Raw genomic sequence first — 21,812 nt, forward strand, 5'->3', positions numbered from 1 at the left:
AACATTTTAATGAATTCTTTCCAAGATTTTTCTGTGCTTAGGTTTTTTGGGGGGTGAGGTTGTTTATGCAAATATAACACAGACATACAAATATATATGACATAGGAAATTATTGTAATAGCTTTTTCACTTAACATTATAACAAGCATTTATCCATGTTGTAGCCTGGTCTCTGTTAACATGTTAACATATTTAAATGCCTTTTTAATTTAATATGTCATACCTTGCTTAACCCCTTGCAGGTTTTTCAGAATTTAAGATATACTGGTTTTTTAATATTATTTTAAAAACACTGCAGGTAAATGACTTTATGTGTATAATTTTTTTTAGTATTTAGGTTTATCTGTTTATGATAAATTCCATGGAGTAGAATTATCAGGTAAAGGTAGAAACATTTTAAGAATCTCACTGTATTAATAAGTTGCTTTGCAGAGAGTTATAACAATTTATACTCATTTCAGCAGAGTTTTTCTTCCCAAATAATTCTTTCCTGTTTATTTTCTATATATGCTTATACATGCATATGCACATATGTACATATATTTTACTGTTTGCTAGTTTGATCAATAAAAGTGCCCTTTTAACTTGCATTTTTAAATTGTAATAATACATTTTTCAAGTTTGTATTTACTAATTACATTTCTTTCATCTTTTTGGGATTGTGTGTTTTTATCCTCTGACTCATTACTCTATTGGGATAAGAATATTTTTAGTATTAGTTTATATGAAATTTTTAGGTAAGGAGATTAGGGACTCATTGGTTTTTATATTTGTTTTAAATATTTTCCTTAACCTGTTGTTGACCTTTTACTTGTGCTTCCATTAAGTCGATCTTTTTTTTCTTTTTTTTTTTTTGTTTTCTTCAAATGCTTCTAAACTTAGAACTGCCTTTCTGTTCTTTGAATTTTAACTCTGGGTTGTTTTATTGTTGTTATTTTAACTCTCACAGTTTCTTGATCCATGTTAACTTTGTTGTGGGAAATGAGATTGGTCAGGACTTTTGTTTTTCTTCAGATTCTCCGATAGGGCAAGTGTGTTTTAAGATGATGACAATATTTATTAAGTTATTTCATCTATAAAAGTACTTTTAATTTGCTCTGTTTAGAAAAATGCCGTTTACCATGTCTTATTTGTGAAGTTAATAATTCTTTTCTCTCAAGAAGTTTACTTTTATTATTTTTTAAGCTGGTGAACTGCACCTGAGGACCTGTTTATGAGATAACATTAATTCACAGATATCCCTCTTCGTAATTCCCCCACAATGGCTGTGTAATAGACTGTGAGTCTAGTATCCTCCCCTCAGTAACTAATAGCCAGGTGCTCAGACACCAGGCCAAAAAGGCACCTGAAACACACTTTTTATTATTATTATTATTATTATTATACTTTAAGTTCTAGGGTACATGTGCACAACGTGCAGGTTTGTTACATAGGTATACATGTGCCATGTTGGTTGGCTGTACCCACCAACTTGTCATTTACATTAGGTATTTCTCCTAATGCTATCCCTCCGCCTGCCCCCCACCCCATGACAGGCCCCGGGGTATGATGTTCCCCACCCTGTGTCCAAGTGTGAAACACACTTTTCTTTAGCACAGCTCCTAGGGGGACCAGTAGGATAGCCAGAACTCATAAAGTTTAAGTGCTCCTGAAAAATATAGTATGTTTCATACTGTAGGAAGCCATAGCAAATAGCTGAGTCTCACTAGGTATTTTCCTTGGTGTCTTCAACATAAGGAATAGTTCAGTAATAATATTGCAAGGACAACCCTTCTTATAAACAGATTTATTTGCTTGTTTGTAATCTTTGCAGGGAAACTCACAGGGAATATGAGTGGATCATATTTCTTTTCTAACTGCGTCCTAGTAAAGAGTAACAGAAGAGAGCTAAAATGAAAAATATGAGTTCTTTCTAGAGAAGAATTATCTACAAATTAAATTGTTTTAAAATAAATAAGTTTTAGAAATTAATAAGAAGAGGCTAACCGCTCAGTAGGAAAATGGGCAAAAAACTTGAACAAGCATTTCACAAAAGAGAATAGTCAAATAGCCAATAAACCTATCAAAAAGTTCTCAAAGTAATTAATCTTCAAAGAAGCAAAATTTAAAAGGTCTTGTATTGTGGATGTAATTTATCTTTTCTTATCTCTCTGAAGAAATTTATTACAGATATTTTTTATACATTTTATTTTTGTGTATGCAGTGCCTCTGTTTCCTCCAAATGCCTTTTGTTTTCTTTTTGTTTTGGTTGGCCCTTTAATGTTCTAGGCTTTCTCCCAAGTTTATGATGATCTTCAGCCAGTTTCTTATGCCTTTTTTTTTTTTTTACCCCCCTTGAGACAGAGTCTCACACTGTCACTCGGGCTGGAGTGCAATGGAACGATCTTGGCTCACTGCAACCTCTGCCTCCCGGGTTCAAGCAATTCTCCTGCCTCAGCCTCCTGAGTAGCTGGGATTACAGGTGCCCGCCACCACACCTGGCTAATTTTTTGTATTTTTAGTAGAGACGGGGTTTCACCATGTTGACCAGGCTGGTCTCGAACTTCTGACCTTGTGATCCGCCCGCCTCGGCCTCCCAAAGTGCTGGGATTACAGGCGTGAGCCACTGCGCCTGGCCTAAAGCGATTTCTTATGCTTTTAAGAGTAGGGGATTGAAAAACCAGATGGCAAGGCCTGTGTGCCTAGCTTGCAGGCATGCTTCACTGAAGAATGTTCTTTTTAGCAATAAGCGCTCCTTTCTTTAGGGGATTCCTAAATGTCAGTATCGTGAACTCTTACGTAGAGCCATTTGATTCATCCAGAGATGAACTCTCCAACTTCCTGCTTTGGGCTGGGTGGCCTGAGTATATCTCAGGAAGTTGGTTGCTGACATCCAGAGAGTGGGGCGGAGAGTCCACCAGTCTACGTGCCGGCTTTTCCCTGTTTTCAGCCTTGGTCTTCATCTAGACCTTCCTTTGTACCTGGAATCTCAGAGTGCAGAGGCTTTCCAGTACACACTTGATCCAGTACCCCTGTTTTTATTTCCACGTCTCTCCTCCATCCTGCCCAGTTCTTGGTACCTCTGATCCGTGAGCCTTTCTGGGACTGCAGTGTGATTGAGCAGGCCTTTCGTTACTGTCTCCTTTTGCTATTTTCTTTACTTGCAAAGTCATTCACAAGCCTTCCTAGTTTCTGTCTTTGAAGAATTTGTTGCCATCTTGGGTCTCATTCTTGCCTCCTTTCTTGTTCTCTTTGTTCTTCTGGGTTTATACTTTTTAAAAAATTCTTTCCTATTCCTTTTTTTTTTTTTTCCTTGAGATGGAGTCTCGCTCTGTCACCCAGGCTGGAGTGCAATGGCGTGATCTTGGCTCACTGCAACCTCCACCTCCTGGGTTCAAGCGATTCTCGTGCCTCAGCCTCCTCAATAGCTGGGATTACAGGCGTACACTACCATGTCCAGCTAATTTTTGTATTTTTAGTAGAGATGGGGTTTCACCATGTTGGCCAGGCTGGTCTTGAACTCCTGACCTCAGGTGATCCGCCTACCTTGGCCTCCCAAAGTGCTGGGATTACAGGTGTGAGCCACTGCGCCTGGCCCCTGTTACTTTAGTGTGGTTTTGGAGGGAAAGAAAAGAAACACTTTTTTAAATTCTCTAGTATAACCGAAAATTGAGAACCAATCAATTTTCATTCTTTCCAAAGGAATGTATCAGCCCATATGTCTCCAAAACTTATTATATAAGCACCAGAGATACTTTTCTAAATCCCATGTTCAAATATGGATTCAGACTGGGTGAACAATGGCTTCCATACGTGCTCTTTGTGTGATGGCTGCAGAATATTTATTAAAGACCTGATGATTCTTTAAAATATAAATGTTATAGGAAAATCACACAATTACAGAAGAAGATCTCTGAAATTAAATAGTACATAAAGAATACAGCATGACAGATGTACATAAATAGTACATAAATTAAATAGTACATAAAGAATACAGAATGTGACAGATGTCAATGAGAGATGGGAAAGTCTATCGTTATATTTCTTTGTAAACAAGTTAAGCAATGAAGAGCTTTGGAAGAATAATGTGGCAAAGATAAAAAGGATTTTTCCAGTTTACAAGATAGAGCCCTGCCAGCTGAGTAGATACTCCTACCAAGGTGGGAGTGAGAGGGGACTGTGAGTCCACTTTCATTTCTCCAAAATATATTATGCAAAACAAGATTAGAGCAAATTATCAGTGCAAAGTCATGGAAAGGAGAATGCCTGGTGTCTCATTGCTACATCCCAAAATAAAGAAAGAAAGCAGCCAGCTGGGGTGATGTAGTATAAGAAATGACTGTGCCAAAAGTAGTTGAGTTAGATGTATTGCTCAGTGTCCAGATAACAAATGGACAACGTGTAGCCCAGGATAGGAATGGTGCCAGTTGGCTTAGGGTCAGAGTAGTCATATCCAGGGATCAGCAAACTTTTCCTCTAAAGGGCCCTATAGTAAACATTTTAAATTTTGTAAGCTAGATGATCTCTGTTACAACTTTTGAAATGCTTAAGCAATTAAGTATATTCCATTATTAAAGGAAGATATACTCTAGAGGTGAAGGCAGACATTGAATAGATTGTCATGTGATGATAAGAAAGAGGTAATATTGGGTTCAATGGGATTTTTTTTTTTTTTTAAAGTGGGACAGCTAATATTTGAAGGTCAGAGGGGCCTCTCTGAAGTGGCATTCAAACGGAGACCTGAAGATTAGCTAGATAAAGAAAAATTGATGAATTTTCCAGGCAAAGGAAATTGCCTTTGCAGGAGTGGAAAGGCCAGATGGTGAGGGGTGACATGAGATGAGATTGTGCAGGAAACAAGCTGGAATGGTGAGGGCCTAATGCAGTCCAGCACACACTTGCTTTGCCCCAGTGAGGCTACAGAAACAAGGAGTTTCTGTTCTGTCTGTACGCCCTACCTGGTCAGAAGCAAAGGCTGCCCCAGGGCCTACTGGGTGTGCCAGAGAAGCTGTCAAGGGTTAAGATTTCACCCTTGGTGATCTCTGCATAACTAATGGAGAAGTCATTTTCTGTTCTCTATTCACAGGAGTTTTTTGAGAACCCTGCTTTTCGTCCCGATGGTCTGAAACTCTATCCTACCCTGGTGATTCGTGGGACCGGGCTTTATGAGCTTTGGAAATCAGGAAGATATAAGAGTTACTCTCCTAGTGACCTGGTCGAATTGGTGGCTCGGATCCTAGCCCTCGTGCCTCCATGGACTCGAGTGTACCGAGTGCAGAGGTAGTGTGTTATCTTTTATTCCTAAAATAGTTGGTGACTGGTCTGTTTACCGTTTCTCATGGAAATAGTCTGATTTCATATTGAGGGTTTTGGATTTTTTTTAATGGAAATAAGATAACTGGAATGCTATCTGTAAATAGAGAGGGATGGAAATCATAGCATGTCTAAGCCACTTTGCCAATATCATATTTATTTATCTACCCATTCATTCATGAGCCTGGAGACGGAGCCATGACGGTCAATAGGCATGGTGCTTGCTTCCGCGCAGCTTCTGGTCTAGTTCAGTGTTTCCTCTTCCAGGTCTGCTTCCATCTAGATGCAGTAATGGGTATGAGCATAAGAAGTGTGGCCATGTGTGCAATCTCTGTTCTAGAGCCTCTGAAAGAAAAAGAGTAGCAACCATCACTCTTTACAGATATTAATGTAAATATGGAGGAAAGGTGACATATTTCTGATGGCTTGAAGAAAATAAAATAATCTGAACTGCTTTCTTCCTAGAAAAGAGAAAATAAGATCTCATTTACAATCAGGAACCTTATTTACCTATTTGTACTTACATACATACATATATACTGGAAATGTAACATAACATCACAGAAAAATTTTAGAAGCCATAAAGTTACCTTTATGCCTACAATCCTAACAAGGCGAATTCCCACACACACATTTCCACCACCCTGCCAAAAACTACCCAGGTTCCAATATTACAAATGCAAGGCCAGAAGGAGACTGCAAATGCATTACAATCAGCTGCTAGAGCAGGACTCCACTGAGCACAGAAACTATGTGACTGATCATGTGAAGCAATGAACACTGAAAACAAGCCGAATTAACTACTTAAGGAAAATTATCAAGGATATAAAGTAACGGACTTGCTTGAAGGTCAAAGGACATTTACATGATACTTCTGCTGCATACTGATTTCTCACAGTTTTAAAATCATTGGCCAAACTGCAGGATCTAAATTGCCTATATGGTCTCTATTTTTAAAAATACACCTAAGAATACTAAGGAGATTTTAATAGAAAAATCAACTGTTGAAATTGCTTGCGTGGCCCTTCCCCTTGTTGTTCAACCCTTCTGAAGCAATTCAGTCCAAAAGACATTAGGTGGTGCAGAGCAGTGTAGGTGTCCACATGCAGGAGGCAGGGAGCCACAGTGGTCCAGAGCAGGGTGAGAAGGTCACTCATTCACATGCAGGAGGCAGAGGCGTGGTGCAGGCTGATGAAGTCAGAATGTGGCGAAAAGGGCATTCATTCCCACCAAGGGCAGATCTGGTACAGGATGTCAGAGCTGTACGTCCTCTAGGGGTGGGTTGGGGGTATATGCAGAAGAGGAGACAGCAAGAAAAGACCAGTTACTTACAGGGAGTTAATCTAATCAGCAGATATATTAAGGATAATGGGTGCTAGGTTTTTTTTGTTATCTTAGAAGTCAATTACAAAAGTTGAAAAAGGAGAAAATTAGTGTGAGCACGGTGGTGTTTTGGAACAGGAGATAGTGGTGTGAACTCATGGTTTCCAACATATAGGTAGATGTAGAAATAAGTGTAAATGTAACGAATAACAACACAGTCGGCCCTTCATATCCTCGGATTCTGCATTCTACAAATTCAACCAACTGCAGATGGAAAATATTCAGAAAAAACAGTGGGTGGTTGTTGCATCTGTACTGAACATGTACAGATTTTTTTTCTTGTCATTACTCCCTAAACAATACAGTATAACAACTAGTTGTAGTACTTACAGTGTATTAGATATCAATAAGTAATCTAGAGGCCAGGCGTGGTGGCTCACGCCTGCAATCCCAGCATTTTGGGAGGCCGAAGTGGGCGGATTACCTGAGGTCAGGAGTTCGAGACCAGCCTGGCCAACATGGTGAAACCGTGTCTCTACTAAAAATACAAAAAATGGCCAGACGTGGTGGCAGGTGCCTGTAATCCCAGCTACTCAGGAGGCTGAGGCAGGAGAATCACTTGAACCCAGGAGGCAGAGGTTGCAGTGAGCACAGATCCTGCCATTGCACTCCAACCTGGGTAACAAAAGCGAAACTCCATCTCAAAAAAAAGTGATCTACAGGTGATTTAAAGTATACAGGAGGATGTGCATAGGTTATATGCAAATACTACACCATTTTATATGAGGGACTTGAGCATCCATGGATTTTGGTATCTTTGGGAGTCCTAGAACCAATCCCCTTTGGATACTGAGGGACAACTGTACATATTGTGTGTGTGTGTGTGTGTGTCTTTTATAGCAATGAGTGTACTTAGTTTCCAGTGAGCACAGCTGGTTTCTAGATCTTGGTCTCTAAATGCTCTCCATTACTAAAAGGAACCTCTTGTGCCAGAAAGTAAGGAAATGTTCAAAGAAGAAAAGGGAAGCTGGCTTAAAGGGCTCCCATTGGCCAAATCTGGGACAATTTGAGCATCAAAATAAATATTGATATTAACAGATTATAACCAGCTGAATAAAATAGGAATCTACCAGTTTATACCAATATTCATAATTAATAAATTGTAAGTGTGATTCAGAACATAATATTTGCAGTCTTCATCATTCTCAGATTCCTTATTTGCAAATTTTCCTACTCACTAAAATTCGTTTGTGACTCAAATCCAATACTGGCATTTTCACAGTCATTCTTGGGCATGCTTAGCAGTGAAAAATTTGAGTTGCCCAGCGTTGTCACCAGCTGAGGTCAAACAGGTGGTGCTCTGCCTTCTCGTTTCAGCACTCACCCTGGGAGCCAATGTCCTTCTTGCAGTCTGTTTCATGCCATGTTTTTCAAAGTTCTGTGCAGTTTTTTGAGGATTCGCCGTTTAGTATGGCCTCCAAGCATAGTACTGAAGTGCTGGCTATTGCTCCTGAGTGCAGGAAGGCTTTGACGTGCCTTCTGGAGAGAATACATATTATGTAAGCTTTGTTCAGGCATGAGTGATGTGCCATTGGCCATGAGTTCAGTGTTCATGAATCAACAATATATATAAGATAAGGTGTGTTTAAACAGAAACACACATAAAACAAGGTTATGTATTAAACAGTCGACAAAAATATTGTGACCAGGGCCTCACAGGAACCTAACCTTGTATTTTCCCTAAGAGCAATTGCTCAGTATACAATGTAAGTGTGTTGGTGACACTTGGTAGAATGTTAACTACTTACTGCCTGCTAACAGGACTAGAACCGACTACCGACTGTACATAGTTTCAGAGTATCTCCCCCACCATACTTACCAATTGCAGAGTGAAAGAGAATAACTTAATAGTGGGAAAACCTGGCAGCTGATCAAAGTGAACATTATCAGTAATAGGACAAATCACAATTCTAGGCTGCCTGATAGAGGGTATGAGAACATAGCATCACTTCTCTGTTACTCAGCCAGAACTTCACAATCTGAATCCAATAGTCAGGAAACGTTAGACAAAACAAAATTGAGGAACATTCTAAAACATAACTGGCCCGTAATCTTCAAAAGTATCAGGATGAAGAAAAGAGTTCCAACTTGAAGGAGACTACACAGACATGACAATTAAATACAAGATTCTGAACTGGGTCCTTTGGCTGTAAAGCACTTTATTGGGACACTGGTGAAACTCAAATGGGGTCTAGGATTAGACACTAGTGAAGTATCCATGTTAACTTCCTCATTTTGATGGTTCTTTTGTGGTTATGTAAGAGAATATCCTCGTAGGAAATATTTCAAGTATTCTCAGGGCGTTGGGACATCTTATTTGCAAATTAACTTTCAAATAGTTCAGGAAAATAATTATTTGTACTGCACTTGGGACTTCTTGTGTAACTTTGTGATTGTTTCAGAATCTAAATTAATACAGTAGACAACAAAGCTGCAGTAAATAGCATTCACAGAGACAAAAGAAAAAGATGATTTGCATGTATAACTGATTCAAGCAACCAGAGAGCAGTGAAGATGCAGCTTCTCAGCCGCAGAGCATGGCAACAGACAGCACAAAATAGTTAGCAATTTCACATCCAGAAATACCGAAAGTAACAAGGCATGGATCCCACGGGCAATCAGATGAAGAATTTGCATTTTCTCCCTTCGTTTTCAGCTTAAATTTCTTTCTGCTGTAACCAGTGAGTCAAAAGCAGCAGAAACATTGCTATACCATTAAAAGCTTAATTTTATAGACTTCTAAATACCACTATGCGACATTATCCTGGCCTACCAACAACTGAGAAAATAAGGACTTGAAGAAAACAAGGGCAGCAGAAATAGTCTCTATAGGAAAAATGTAAAGGAGTGATGGCAGGAAGAGTGGAGAACACTTACATGATACAACCAAAAGGTCATATGATAAGAAAGGCATGACATTATTAATAAGCAACATATGAGGCCTGTTAAAGAAACCTGGGTATTCTCAGTTCTTCTGATATGACCCCGTTACACTTCTCCTACGGAGAATTGGCCCATAGGAGAGTCCACAAGCTCTAATTTCAGGAGGCCCAACTGTCACATATGTTTCTCTATCAATACATCACTTATGGAGCTTGTGAGTGAGGAGTGATACAGGTGGATGTAGGCTTAAGATTTCGAAGCGACAGTCTTACTTCACACATAGGTGGGTGGATTGAAATGTAATGGAATACTGTAAAACAAGAGGCAGTGGTGCAATCTCTTTGAAAATGTGGAATTAGTAACATCCTCGATGAGTTTGAGGACAGTTTATTGTTTGAAGATAGTGATGACTCAGTTCCTAACACAGTAATGCCATTGGTGAAGAGAGTCATCCAGAGTCTAGCTGTGATGTCAGGTTTTTATGCTTTAGGATTGATAATGTAGTTAACTGTGAATATGATCATTTGCTAGATTTTTTAGTACAAAGACTAATATCTTCATAGTATTTTCCATTTTGTTTTCTTATTTTTTATGTAGTTTTGGTGCTTTTGATATGTAACTATGATATTTGTTGTTACACACATTTCTGTTAGAGTTCATTTTTTTTTAATGTAGCTACTGTGGACTGAGGTTCAGTAAAGCATTTACTTTTTTGTAAGCATGAGGAGAATTCCTTGAGATGCATTATGTTACTTTATGTTTTGCATTGAGTGTTACTAAACTATTACTGTGACTGCCTGCGTAAGAACTCATTCATGTTTATTATATTTTGCTACTTCCTTTTTACTCATTTCTTTGTATATACCACATTGAAAAATGATTCAGATTTATGTTATATTGGAACTTGCTTTTTATTCTCAACAGCCACTGAAATCACTGAAATTTTAGACTAGGCGTATGCAGTGCTGAGGTAGCGTATGAGATTTCACGTTCTAGTCAATGTATTACATCTTGTGTTTCTGCTGTGTAGCACCACTCCATGATCTCATGGACTTCTTTTTTGATCATGTGATTTTATACTCCCCTCCTAACAGTCTATAGAATATTACTAATTATCCAGAACTTATGTTTCTTCCTGATTTCTAGCCATAAATTCTATTTACATGAGCAAAATAATGTTTTCTCTGTAAAACTACTAAACCACTTTCAATATATGTATTAATAACAAGTTAACATTATTTTTCCAAAAGTTGGAGTGCATCTTTACGTATCAGTATATTTTACACACTGGCAAATTTGCTGTTGGCACTTTGATGTTCCGTTTCCTAAGGGTTTAGAATAATCTTCCTGGTCATAAACTTAATGGCAGCATAGTACTCTGCAATTTTCATTTGTCTTTTTTAGTAAAGTGTTCGCTGTGTTAGAAGTTTAGATTGCTTCCAGGTGTCTTTGCTTGCTTCTTCCTTTTTTAAGTGTGATTGTCCTGGCCTCCACTGCAGCTAAACTTCGTGTACACAGAACTTTCTGCTGCTGTTGAAGTAACCTCTTAGAGTAGTATAATCTGGGAGAAGGATTACACGTGGCAAAGGGCCTGAGCATCTTTTCATTATTATTGTACTTCTTAAATCATTTCTGGAACAAGGGGAAAATAAATAAATGTTACACTTTTTGCTATGAATATTGATATGGCTTTCCAAAGGGATTATACCAGTTTAAAGTAAACATTTACTGGTTTTGTCACAACCTCTATAGAATTGGGTGCTTTATAGTATTTTTATTTTATTTAATTAAGGGTATTAATTTGCATTTCCCTAGTTTTCCTTGTAACTGATTATTATTTGTGTTTCTTCTTACATCAGTTGTCTGTTTATATTTAATTTGCCAGTCATGAAATTTGGATTATGAATATTGTCTTTTTATTGAGAAGGCTCAGAAAAAGTTCATAAATGTTGCCTCATTTTGAATTCTTTCCTCTCACCCAAACGAATAGGAGACTAGGGAACCAAGAGACCATATTCATGTTCGTATAGGACACTTAGCACATAATAACAATCTGATAGCTGTGTTCTAGTAAAGCAGCTTCATATCTCTATTTAAAAACCTTAAATTCGGCCAGGCACAGTGGCTCACGTATGTAATCCCAGCACTTTGGGAGGCTGTGGCAGGTAGATCGCTTGAGCCTAGGAGTTCAAGACCAGCCTGGGAAACATGGTGAAACCCCATCTCTACCAAAAAATAAAAACATTTTAAAAATTAGCCAGGTGAGTTGGCACATGCCTGTAGTCCCAGCTACTCAGGAGTCTGAGGTGGGAGAATCACTTGAGCCTGGGAGGTCGAGGCTGCAATAAGATGTAATTGCTCCACTGCGCTCCAGCCTAGGCAACAGAGTAAGACCCTGTCTCCAAAAACAAAAACCCTGAAATTCCATTTCAAAGTGTTTTAAAATTTATATTCAGATATAACTAGAATTTGGTAACTAGAATTTTGGAATTCAGACATTATCTAAAATGTCTGGACTTTTAGAAAGAAACTTGTATCAGACTGGGCGCGGTGGCTCACGCCTGTTTTCCCAGCAGTTTGGAAGGCCAAGGCAGGCAGATCACCTGAGGTCAGGAGTTCAAGACCAGCCTGGCCAACATGGCAAAACCCTGTCTCTACTAAAAATACAAAAAAATTAGCCGAGTGTGGTGGTGGACACCTGTAATCCCAGCTACTTGGGAGGCTGAGGCAGTAGAATTGCTTGAACCTGGGAGGCAGAGGTTACAGTGAGCTGAGATCGTGCCACTGCACTCAGCCTGGTGACAGAGTGAGACTCCGTCTCAAAAAAAAAAAAAAAAAATTAAAAAAGAAACCTGTATCAAAACCTAGATAGTAAAATTTTGAAATAAAAGTGCTCAGAAAAATGTTCATTGCTAACCTAAACATTATAGCCAAATGTGTATGAGCAGGCTGAGTGTTTATACAGCATCAAGTGGCAACTGATTTGGGAAGAGAGACTCATGGGGATTTTACTCAGCAATGTTTTTTTCTAGCTTCAGCCTTAAAGTTTTAGAGCAATTCTGAGACTAGAAAATTGCTATTAGTCTAAGACTACAGTTAAGCACCCTGACTCTGTTTAATTTGATATTAGTTATGTCTTGCTAGGAAGAAGCCACTGGCAAAGGAGAAAAGTCTCCTCCCAGGATATTTAGTCCAGATGATTTTTAATAATTATAGTTTACTTGTTTTAAATCATTGTAAAGGAAAATCATTTGTGTCTTTCTGTTCTGTGCCTTTAGAAAATCTGCGTAGCCTCCATGGAGGTTCACCTAGTGGCAGCTTCCACCAATTACAGGCAACACACTGTTGACTGGTGAAGCTGAACTTACAAGGTTTATGTGGAGAAGGACCTTTTTTTTTTTTTTTTTTTTTGAGGCGGAGTCTAACCCTTGTCACCTAGGCTGGAGTGCAGTGGTACAATATCAGCTCACTGCAACCTCCGCCTCACAGGTTCAAGCGATTCCTCTGCCTCAGCCTCCTGAGTAGCTGGGATTACAGGCTCCCATCACCGCGCCCGGCTAATTTTTGTACTTTCAGTAGAGACGGGGTTTTGCCATGTCGGCCAGGCTGATTTCGAACTCCTGACCTCAGGTGATCCGTCTGCCTCCGCCACCCAAAGTGCTGGGATTACAGGCGTGAGCCACCATGCCTGGCCAAGAAGGAACTTAGGCAGGTATCAGAAGGGAGAATGGAGGAAAGGAAGATAATTTGAGTGAGAACACAATGTTTCACACTTTTAAAATTTTACTGTATTTTACTGATAGATTACTTGATGTTTTTAATTGGTTATTTTCCCCGCCCTGCCCTACCCATTACCTTTTTTTAAAAAAGACTATTTATACTTTTTAATTTTATGACAGTTGAGTCAGTAACATCTTCCAGGGTGTTTTTATGAAGCAGCATCCTAATAGAAGATTCTGTGTTCTAGCCCTGAAGGGTGCAGTCAATGATTAAATGTAAAATTCTGTCCAGACACATGATGGAGCCACATTAAACTGTTACTGCCCTCAGGCTATTTGACAGCTGTCTGCTGATGTGATATTTAAATCATCGTGAAACATTAGAATAGGAATACCAATTCACAACCCAAACATGTTTCTGAAGTATGAGCAACTGCAGACAAAAAAAGGCCTAGACATCACTTGAAAGGTTTCTGATGAGCAAATTGCAAATATCAGCACCTCTAAGCTTGAAATGTTACCTGTTGAAATAGAATAGTGAATGTTCTTGTATGTAATCGCTCTTCAGGCCAAGAAAGTGGAACTAGATTGAATCAAATGGAGAAACCTAAAAATAATTTTAACTCCTACCTAGATGAATGTAGCAAGCTCAGATAGTCAGTAATCTCATCTAGGTTTTCAACTCCTAGAAGACTGTAACAATGCCTGCTTATATAGTCCAGATTGCTTACTGCAGTACTCTGTCCATTGAACATGTTCAGCATACATAGAATTATCTCTTTTAATTTTCAGTGAAAAAGACTTTGTCACTGAAACTGGCAATTACCACATTTCTGTTCCTTAATGAGGAAAAACTTCCATCTGGTATACTCACGGCACGATACTACCAAAGACCATTGAATCCATGTTGCATTCTCATAGTGGCAGACGTAAATTTAAGGACATTTGTGAATTGTCAGCATCAGCGTGAATGCCTGTGTTACCAGGTCCTCACTGACTTGTGCTCTCTGGGAATCAGGGCCAGCTTCAAGGATATGTGACGCATGCAGTCGCATAGGGTCTTGCACTTGGCTTAATGCTCTGCTGTCACCGTCTTGAAATTATTAATAATTTTTTTCACAAGGACTTATGTTCTCATTTTGCACCGGGCCCCACAGATTCTGTAGCAGCCTCCTGGGTCTTTTTATCATACAGTTCTGCTTACCAACACTGTATGTAAAACCTTCCCTAGAGAGTTTACGTCTATTGAAATTTTAATGTCTTTTGAAAGTACCAGTTTGTTATTAAAAATATTTGTAGAGATCATCTCCCCTTGCATTCCCATCTCCCCTTCCCACTGCCTGTGGAGACAGTGCCCCTGAAGCGTGGCCAGCAGCATGCCTGGCACCTGACTGATGCAGAGGTAAGGGGAGGGAGTGCAGAGATGGCAGCTGCAGTTGTTGGGAGATTAGTTACATTGAGCAAAGAACTTACTTGATTTAGCAAATGAGTAGTTGTCCTAAAGATAAGGAGAGCCAGTTTTCTCACTCCCTGAAGGGATTTACAAACATTTAAAAGGTGAAAGCTGAAAAAAACACCAGGGTACCATGTTAATATTGGAATTATCAGTATGAACTTACAGGTTTAAAAATTTATATATAGAAATAGTTATAGCATGTATGTTTATATATATATAAATATATGTCTGTCTGTGTGTGTATATGTATATGCATGCATATATTTCTTAGTAGTGTATACTGAGAGGTTCTAGAGGCAATGACACCCAGCAGTAAGAAACACAGTGAGTTCTAAGATTATAGTTTCTAAATACCACTCTCCACTAAAAGAAATCAGTGCTTAGAAAAATGATCATTTCCAGGGCTGGGCAGCAAACATACAGGATGAACATAGAACATCTTGTTGTTCCAGAGAGTAAGTAAATAATCAAAGAATGACAGGGTCATGTCAGAAGGACCCAGAAACCAGCCTGAATGCGTACCCACTGGCAAAAATCTAATGTCAGCAACAAAATAAATAATATTAGTTAAAAACTTGTATAAAATAGGAATCCATAAGTTTATACTGATACACATAAATGAATAGATAAATAGGAAAGAAGGGAAAAGTCTTCCTTACATACAAGGTCAACTAGTAAATATAGAAGGGATGGTAGAAATAGTCACTATTTAGCAACCATTATAGGAAAGGTGATAGAGACAGGAGTCATCAGTCGATGTGAGACTAGTAGTTGTAGGTTTGATGAGGAACAGGGTGTTGTCATGATATTGATATTTCTCCCCATCAAATATTACTCAGATGTAAAGGGGGAAATGATGACCATGGTGTAGATAGCCGGCAGACACAGTCTTGACCAGGGCATCCTGCAATGAAACAGGTCAATGTAGCATACCTATATTATTCACTGAGACGGGGCATCATTTCTGTGGTATTCCTGCCTAGAATTCATGGCCTCTGGTCATGAGGAAACACTGGACACATCCAGTGAGAATAAAGACTTTCTCACTGGATACCATTAAGTATGGTGTTAGTGATAGGCATTTTTAGATACTCTTTATCAAGTTGAGGAAGTTCCCCTTTATTCCTAGTTTACTGAGAGCTTTTACCATGAATGGGTGTTGGATTTTGTCAAATGCACTTTCTGTATCGACTAATATCGTGAGATTTTCTACTTTAGCTCATTGTTTTGATGAATTACAATAAATCGCACTTGGTTTCAACATATTCTTTTTATGCATTTGATACATTGGATTTCATTTGCTAATATTTTGTTGAAGATTTTTGCACCTATGTTCATGAGAGATGTTGGTCTGTAGTTGCTGTGATCTGAATGTTCCTCCCCCACAAAAAAATAAAAATTCATGTGTTGAAATCCTTACCATCAGGAGGTGGGACCTTTTGGGATGTGATTAGGTTAATAAGGCAGAGCTCTCATGAATGGGGTTAGTTACTTAATAAAAGAGGCCCCAGAGAACTGTCTCATTCCTTCCATCATATGAGACACAGCAAGAAGGCACCATCTGTGAGAAAGTGGGCCCTCACCGGGCACTGAATATGCAAGTACCTTAATCTTGGCCACCAGAACTGGAAGAAATAAATTTCTGTTGTTCATAAAATATTTTGTTAGAGCAGCTTGAACAGACTCAGACAGTTTTCTTGTAAGTTCTTTGTCTGGTTTTGGTATTAAGGATGCTGGCCTCACCGAATGAGTTAAGAACTACTAAGAAGTATTCCCTCTGCTTCTGTCCTCTGAAAGAGATTGTAGAGAATTGGTATAGTCTTGCTTAAATGTTTGGTAGAATTCACCAGTGATATAGTCTTATTCAGATTGAGTATTTCTTCTTGTGAGTTTTGGCAGATTGTATCTTTCAGGGACTTTGTCCATTTCATCTAGGTTATCAAATTTGTGGGCATAGAGTTGTTCATAGTTTTCTGTTGTTATCCTTTTAATGTTCATGGGCTCTGTAGTGATGTCTCCTCTTTCACTTCTGATACTAGGCATTTCCGTCCTCTCTTTTTTGTTAGCTTGGCTAGAGGCTAATCAACTTTTTATAGGTCTTTTCAAAGAAGCAGTTTTTGGTTTCATTGATTTGTTTCTCTGTTGATTTCCTGTTTCAATTTCAATTTCCACTCTAATTCTTATTATTTATGTTCTTCTTACTTTGGATTTAATTTACTTATTTTATAGTTTCCTAAGATGGAAACTTAGATTTTTTATTTTAGATTATTCTTCTAATATAGGCATTCAGTGCTATAAATTTTCCTCTAAGCACTGCTTTTGCTGCCCTTGTTCTTTGTTTCTATTTTTGTCTTCCATTCTTTTTCTGCCCTTTGTGGTTTTAATTAAGCATTATGTATTATTCCATTTTCTCTCCTTTCTTAGCATATCAGTTATTCTTCTTTTTTTACTTTTTTTTTCCAGTGGTTGCCCTAGAATTTACGATGTGCATTTACTACTAATCTAAATTCACTTTCAAATAACACTATACCACTTCACTTCACAGGTAATGTGATACCTTATAATAACAAAATAATCCTAATTCCTCCCTCCTGTCCCGTGTGTCATTGCTGTCATTCATTTCACTTAAATACATGCATAAGTAAGCATTTGTATATATGTATGTATATACACACACATAAGCTATCTATAGCAGCATACACAATTGAATACATTGTTGCTATTGAACAAACTCTGTTAGATCATTTTAAAATAATAAAAAGGAAAGGTTTTATTTTACCCTTATTTTTGTTCGACATTTTTCTTTACGTAGGTCTGAGTTTCTGACCTATATCATTTTCCTTCTCTCTAAAGAATTTCTTTTAACGTTTCTTGCAAGGCAGATCTATTAGCAACAAATTCCCTGAATTTTTGTCTGAGAAAGCCTTTTTTTCTCCTTTCTTATCCTTTGAAAGAATACTTTCATAGGATACAGAATTCTAGGTTGGTGGCGGGTGTTTTTTTTCCTATCAGCACTTTAAATACTTCACTGTACTCTCTTCTTGCTTGCATGGTTTCTTAGGGGAAGTTGGATATAATTTTTATTTTTCTCTATACGTAAGGTGTTTCTCCCCCTCCCCAGCTTCTTTCAGGAATGTTCTTTATCTTTTTATTTTCTGTAGTTTGAAAATGAAATGCCTATGTGTAGGTTTTGGGGGCATTTATCCTGTTTGGTATTCTCTGAGCTTCCTGGATCTGTGGTTTGGTGTCTGATATTAATTCTGGGAATTTCTCAGTCACTTTTGTTTCAAATATTTCTTATGTTATTTTGTTTCTTCTCTTTCTGGTGTTCTTATTACACATATGTTACACCTTTTATTTATTTTAGAGACAGGGTCTCACTCTTACCCAAGCCATTCTCCCACCTCAGCCTCCCAAGTAATGGGGACTACAGGCGTGTGCCTCCACTTTTTGTGGGGATGTGGTCTCACTATGTTGTCTAGGCTGGTCACAAACCTCTCGGCTCAAGTGATCTTCCTGCCTCGGCTTTCCAGAGTGCTGAGATTATAGGTGTGAGCCACCGTACTCGGCCTGTGTGACACATTTTGTAATTGTCCCACAGTTCTTGGAAATTCTGTTCTATTTCTTTCAGTCTTTGTTGTCTTTGCTTTTCCATTTTCAGAGTTTCTCTTGATAATATCTCAAGCCTAGAGATTCTTTTCTCAGCCGTGTCTGTCTACTAATAAGCCCATCACAGGCATTCTTTATTTCTGTTTCAGTGATTTTTTGATCTCTAGCATTTCTTTTTAGTTTTTCTTCAGATTTCCACCTTTCTGCTTACATTCCCCTCTGTCCTTAAATGCTAGCTACCTTTTCCATCAGAGCCTTCAGCGTGTTAATTATAGTTGTTTTAACTTCCTGGTCTGATGATTCCAACATCCCTGCCATGTCTGTTCTTATTCTTGCTCTGTCTCTTCAACTTGTGTCTTTTGCCTTTTGGTATGCCTTCTAATTTTTTCTTCATAGTCGGACATATAGTGTTCTAGGTAAACGGAATTGCTGTAAATAGGCTTATAGTAACCTGATGGTAAGATGACGGGGGAGAAGTGTTCGCTAGTCCTGTGATTAGGTCTTAGTCTTTCAGTGAGCCTATGCCCTTGGACTGTGAACTTCACAAGGGTTTCTCGGTTTTTCCTACCCCCTTAGATGGGACAGGATGACTAGAGTGGGCAGGAGTTGGGTATTTCCTTCCCCCAGGTCAGTTAGGCTCTGGTTAACTAGTTTCTCCTGCGGGAAGGCCTTATTAAGAAAAGCAGTGCTAGGTCATGTTTCAAAATGGTTTCTTTTCCCCTCTGCCAGCCAGAAGCAGAAGGGTTTATTTCTCTGATATTTAATGTGGGGACCTGGCCAAGCTACTGGAGGTAAATCTCACAATATTGTAGGAGTTGGCCTGTGAGTGGGTCCATCCGGAGTTTTTAACTCTCAGACTTGTCTGAGCCTCCAGCAGTTCATCAGTTACAATTCAGGTTTTCTTACCTTAGTGTTGGTTTCTCACAGCAGTTTCCACTCAGGAGTCTCTGCTCTGTTAAGCCACGACTTCCACTAGGGAGTCTCTGGTCTCTGTTCTGGGAAGCCACAACTCCCTCTATTTGCCTCTCTGTCTCTCCAGCCCCGGGGCAGTAGTTTACCTTATGTCATCCGCTCTTACAGGTCCAAGAAGAGTTGTGACTTTTCAGAGTGTTGACCTTCTACTTGTTCAAGTAGAGTAGCAACTTGCAAGCTCCTTAAATGCAGAACCAGAAACTGGAAGTCCCTTCTCTGCCTGTTTTTCACTTGGGTTGTCTTTTTGTTGTTGAGTTGTATGAGTTCATTATATATGCTAGATACAAGTCCCTTATCAGATATATGATTTACATATATTTTCTCTCATTCTGTGAGTTATTTTTTTCACTTTTTTATTGGTATGATTTGCAGCACAGACGTCTTTAATTTTGATGTAGTCTTTTTCCTTTGTCACTTGTGCTTTGGCGTCATGTATAAGAAGCTCAGCAGTGGCTGGGCACAGTGGCTCATGCCTGTAATCCCAGCACTTTGGGAGGCCGAGGCAGGCGGATCACCTGAGGCCAGGAGTTCAAGACCAGCCTGGCCAACATGGCAAAACCCTATCTCTACGAAAAATACAAAAATTAGCTGGGTGTGGTGGCAGGCACCTGTAATCCCAGCTATTCAGGAGGCTGAGGCAGGAGAATCGCTTGAACCTGGGAGGCGAAGGTTGCAGTGAGCTGAGATCATGCCACTGCACTTCAGCCTGGGTGACAGAGCGAGACTCCATCTCAAAACAAAAAAAAAAAGTGCTCAGCAGCATGAAGTTTACTTCTGTGTTTTATTCTAACAGTTGTGTAGTTTTAGCTCTTACTGCATTTAGGTCCATTTTGAGTAAATTTCATATATGGTATGAGGTAGGGGTCCAGTTTCATTCTTTTGCCTATTTGTTGAAAAGACTATTATTTTCTCATAGAATTGTCTTGGCACCGTAAATGATTTTTAATGTGTAGGTCTTATATCCTAGTTTTGAAACCATTACTGAACATCCAGGTAGCTCCGACTATGGTGATTTACCAGATGTCATATCCTAGAAAATCCTTGTGGGGTTTACATGTCATTTGCAAGCTTTAGTAGTTTCCATAATGTGGCAGACTCAGGGTCTGCCTAACCGAATTGTCATTTGCCAGCAGAGAACTTAAAGTACCAAAGAAGGGCCTAATATTCTTCCCTAATGTCAAATTAAGGCTCCAAAGTGCCTCAGCTTTTTACGATTGTAAATTATCAGTCTGTCTAGATGAATTTTTAGTTAATGATTTACCTTTGCCACTTATCGGATTAATTCCATGTGTTTAATACCTGTCCACATTTGTCCCTATCAAGTTTCAAAGTATGCTGTTTAGAAATTAGAACAGTTCTTTGAATTCTGTGTGCCAGTGAAAAGAGCAAGTATGAAGTTGTGCGTATGGATTAATAAGCAAATCAGTTTCTTCATAGGGAGGAAGTTTAATTTGGATGTAGGGAAGGGGCAATAGGATAAGAGCAGGACAACAGAGCATCATTTATGATTGGGGAGCTAATGGAGGGAAGTTGTCCTGTTGGTTGAGAGACAGGTTCTGCAGCCCCTTCTGTGGGCTGGGTAGGCTCCGTGGGCGAGTCTCTTACACATCGTTGTCCTGGATTATCTCCTCTGAGTCCATTATACAAAGGAGACTCTTAAAAACCATGTTTTCTACCTATGGTAACAGAGCTGATGAGAGTTTAATTGATGCTTCTTTTAAGGGTTTGAGATTTTTTAATTGGTTTTTGGTGCATTGGGTAATTAACTTCTCAGTGACCAGTTTCCTACATACAGTCATCCTTCAACCCACAGAGGCCCTACCTTTAGGCCTCTGCTCTCTTCCCATGTCCAGCCATCCATGGTATGCCGCACCTCTTCATTCATTTTCTTAATTAACTAAGGACACAGAGAGGAGCGCTGCCCCAAGTGTGGTCCTGAGATGCTATCTCATGTTCCTAAATGCAAGAAGGCTGTTGTGTGCCTTAGAGAAATTACATATGTTAGGTAAGCTGCTTTGAGTTATAGTGCTGTCCTTGAGTTATAGTGCTGTCCATGAGTTATACTGCTGTGGCCATGAGTTCAATGTTCATGAATCAGCTATATGTTAAATAAGGTGCCTTTAAACAGAAACATGCAACAAACAAGGTTATGCATTGATCAGTTGAAGATGTTTTAGGGGCTCACAGGAACCTAACCCTGTATATCCCCTGTGGACAATGCTTTAGTATTCACTAATTCAGTATTCACAACAGCATAACTATCATGAATAACAAGAATTAAATGTATTTGTCATGTAATGGGCACTAACACTGGTTGCCACTGACTTTATCAGATTAATTTTGTGCCATGTATGATGTTTTAAATTTTAAGTTTTATATATTTCTTATATGTGTATATATGAGATGTATAGCCATATATTTAATCTATATGATGTGTAGCCATATATTTAATAATTTATATATTTGTGAGTTCTTTATAAATTATTTCAGGGTAAAAA

The 21,812-nt window shown here is 38.8% G+C and overlaps 1 protein-coding gene across 3 annotated transcripts in view; it reads left to right on the forward strand.

Annotated features, from left to right (window-relative positions):
• The window catches only part of ELP3 (elongator acetyltransferase complex subunit 3), a 99,882-nt gene that overhangs the window by 41,470 nt on the left and 36,600 nt on the right, over positions 1-21,812 (forward strand). For all 3 annotated transcript variants that reach the window (XM_002818944.6, XM_054561375.2, XM_054561376.2), the window contains one exon: positions 5,066-5,259. In XM_002818944.6, the coding sequence (XP_002818990.1) occupies positions 5,066-5,259 (194 nt within the window). The remainder of the gene's footprint in view (positions 1-5,065; positions 5,260-21,812) is intronic.

Source organism: Pongo abelii, chromosome 7 (genome assembly GCF_028885655.2).
Source record: "Pongo abelii isolate AG06213 chromosome 7, NHGRI_mPonAbe1-v2.0_pri, whole genome shotgun sequence".
NCBI lineage: Eukaryota > Metazoa > Chordata > Mammalia > Primates > Hominidae > Pongo > Pongo abelii.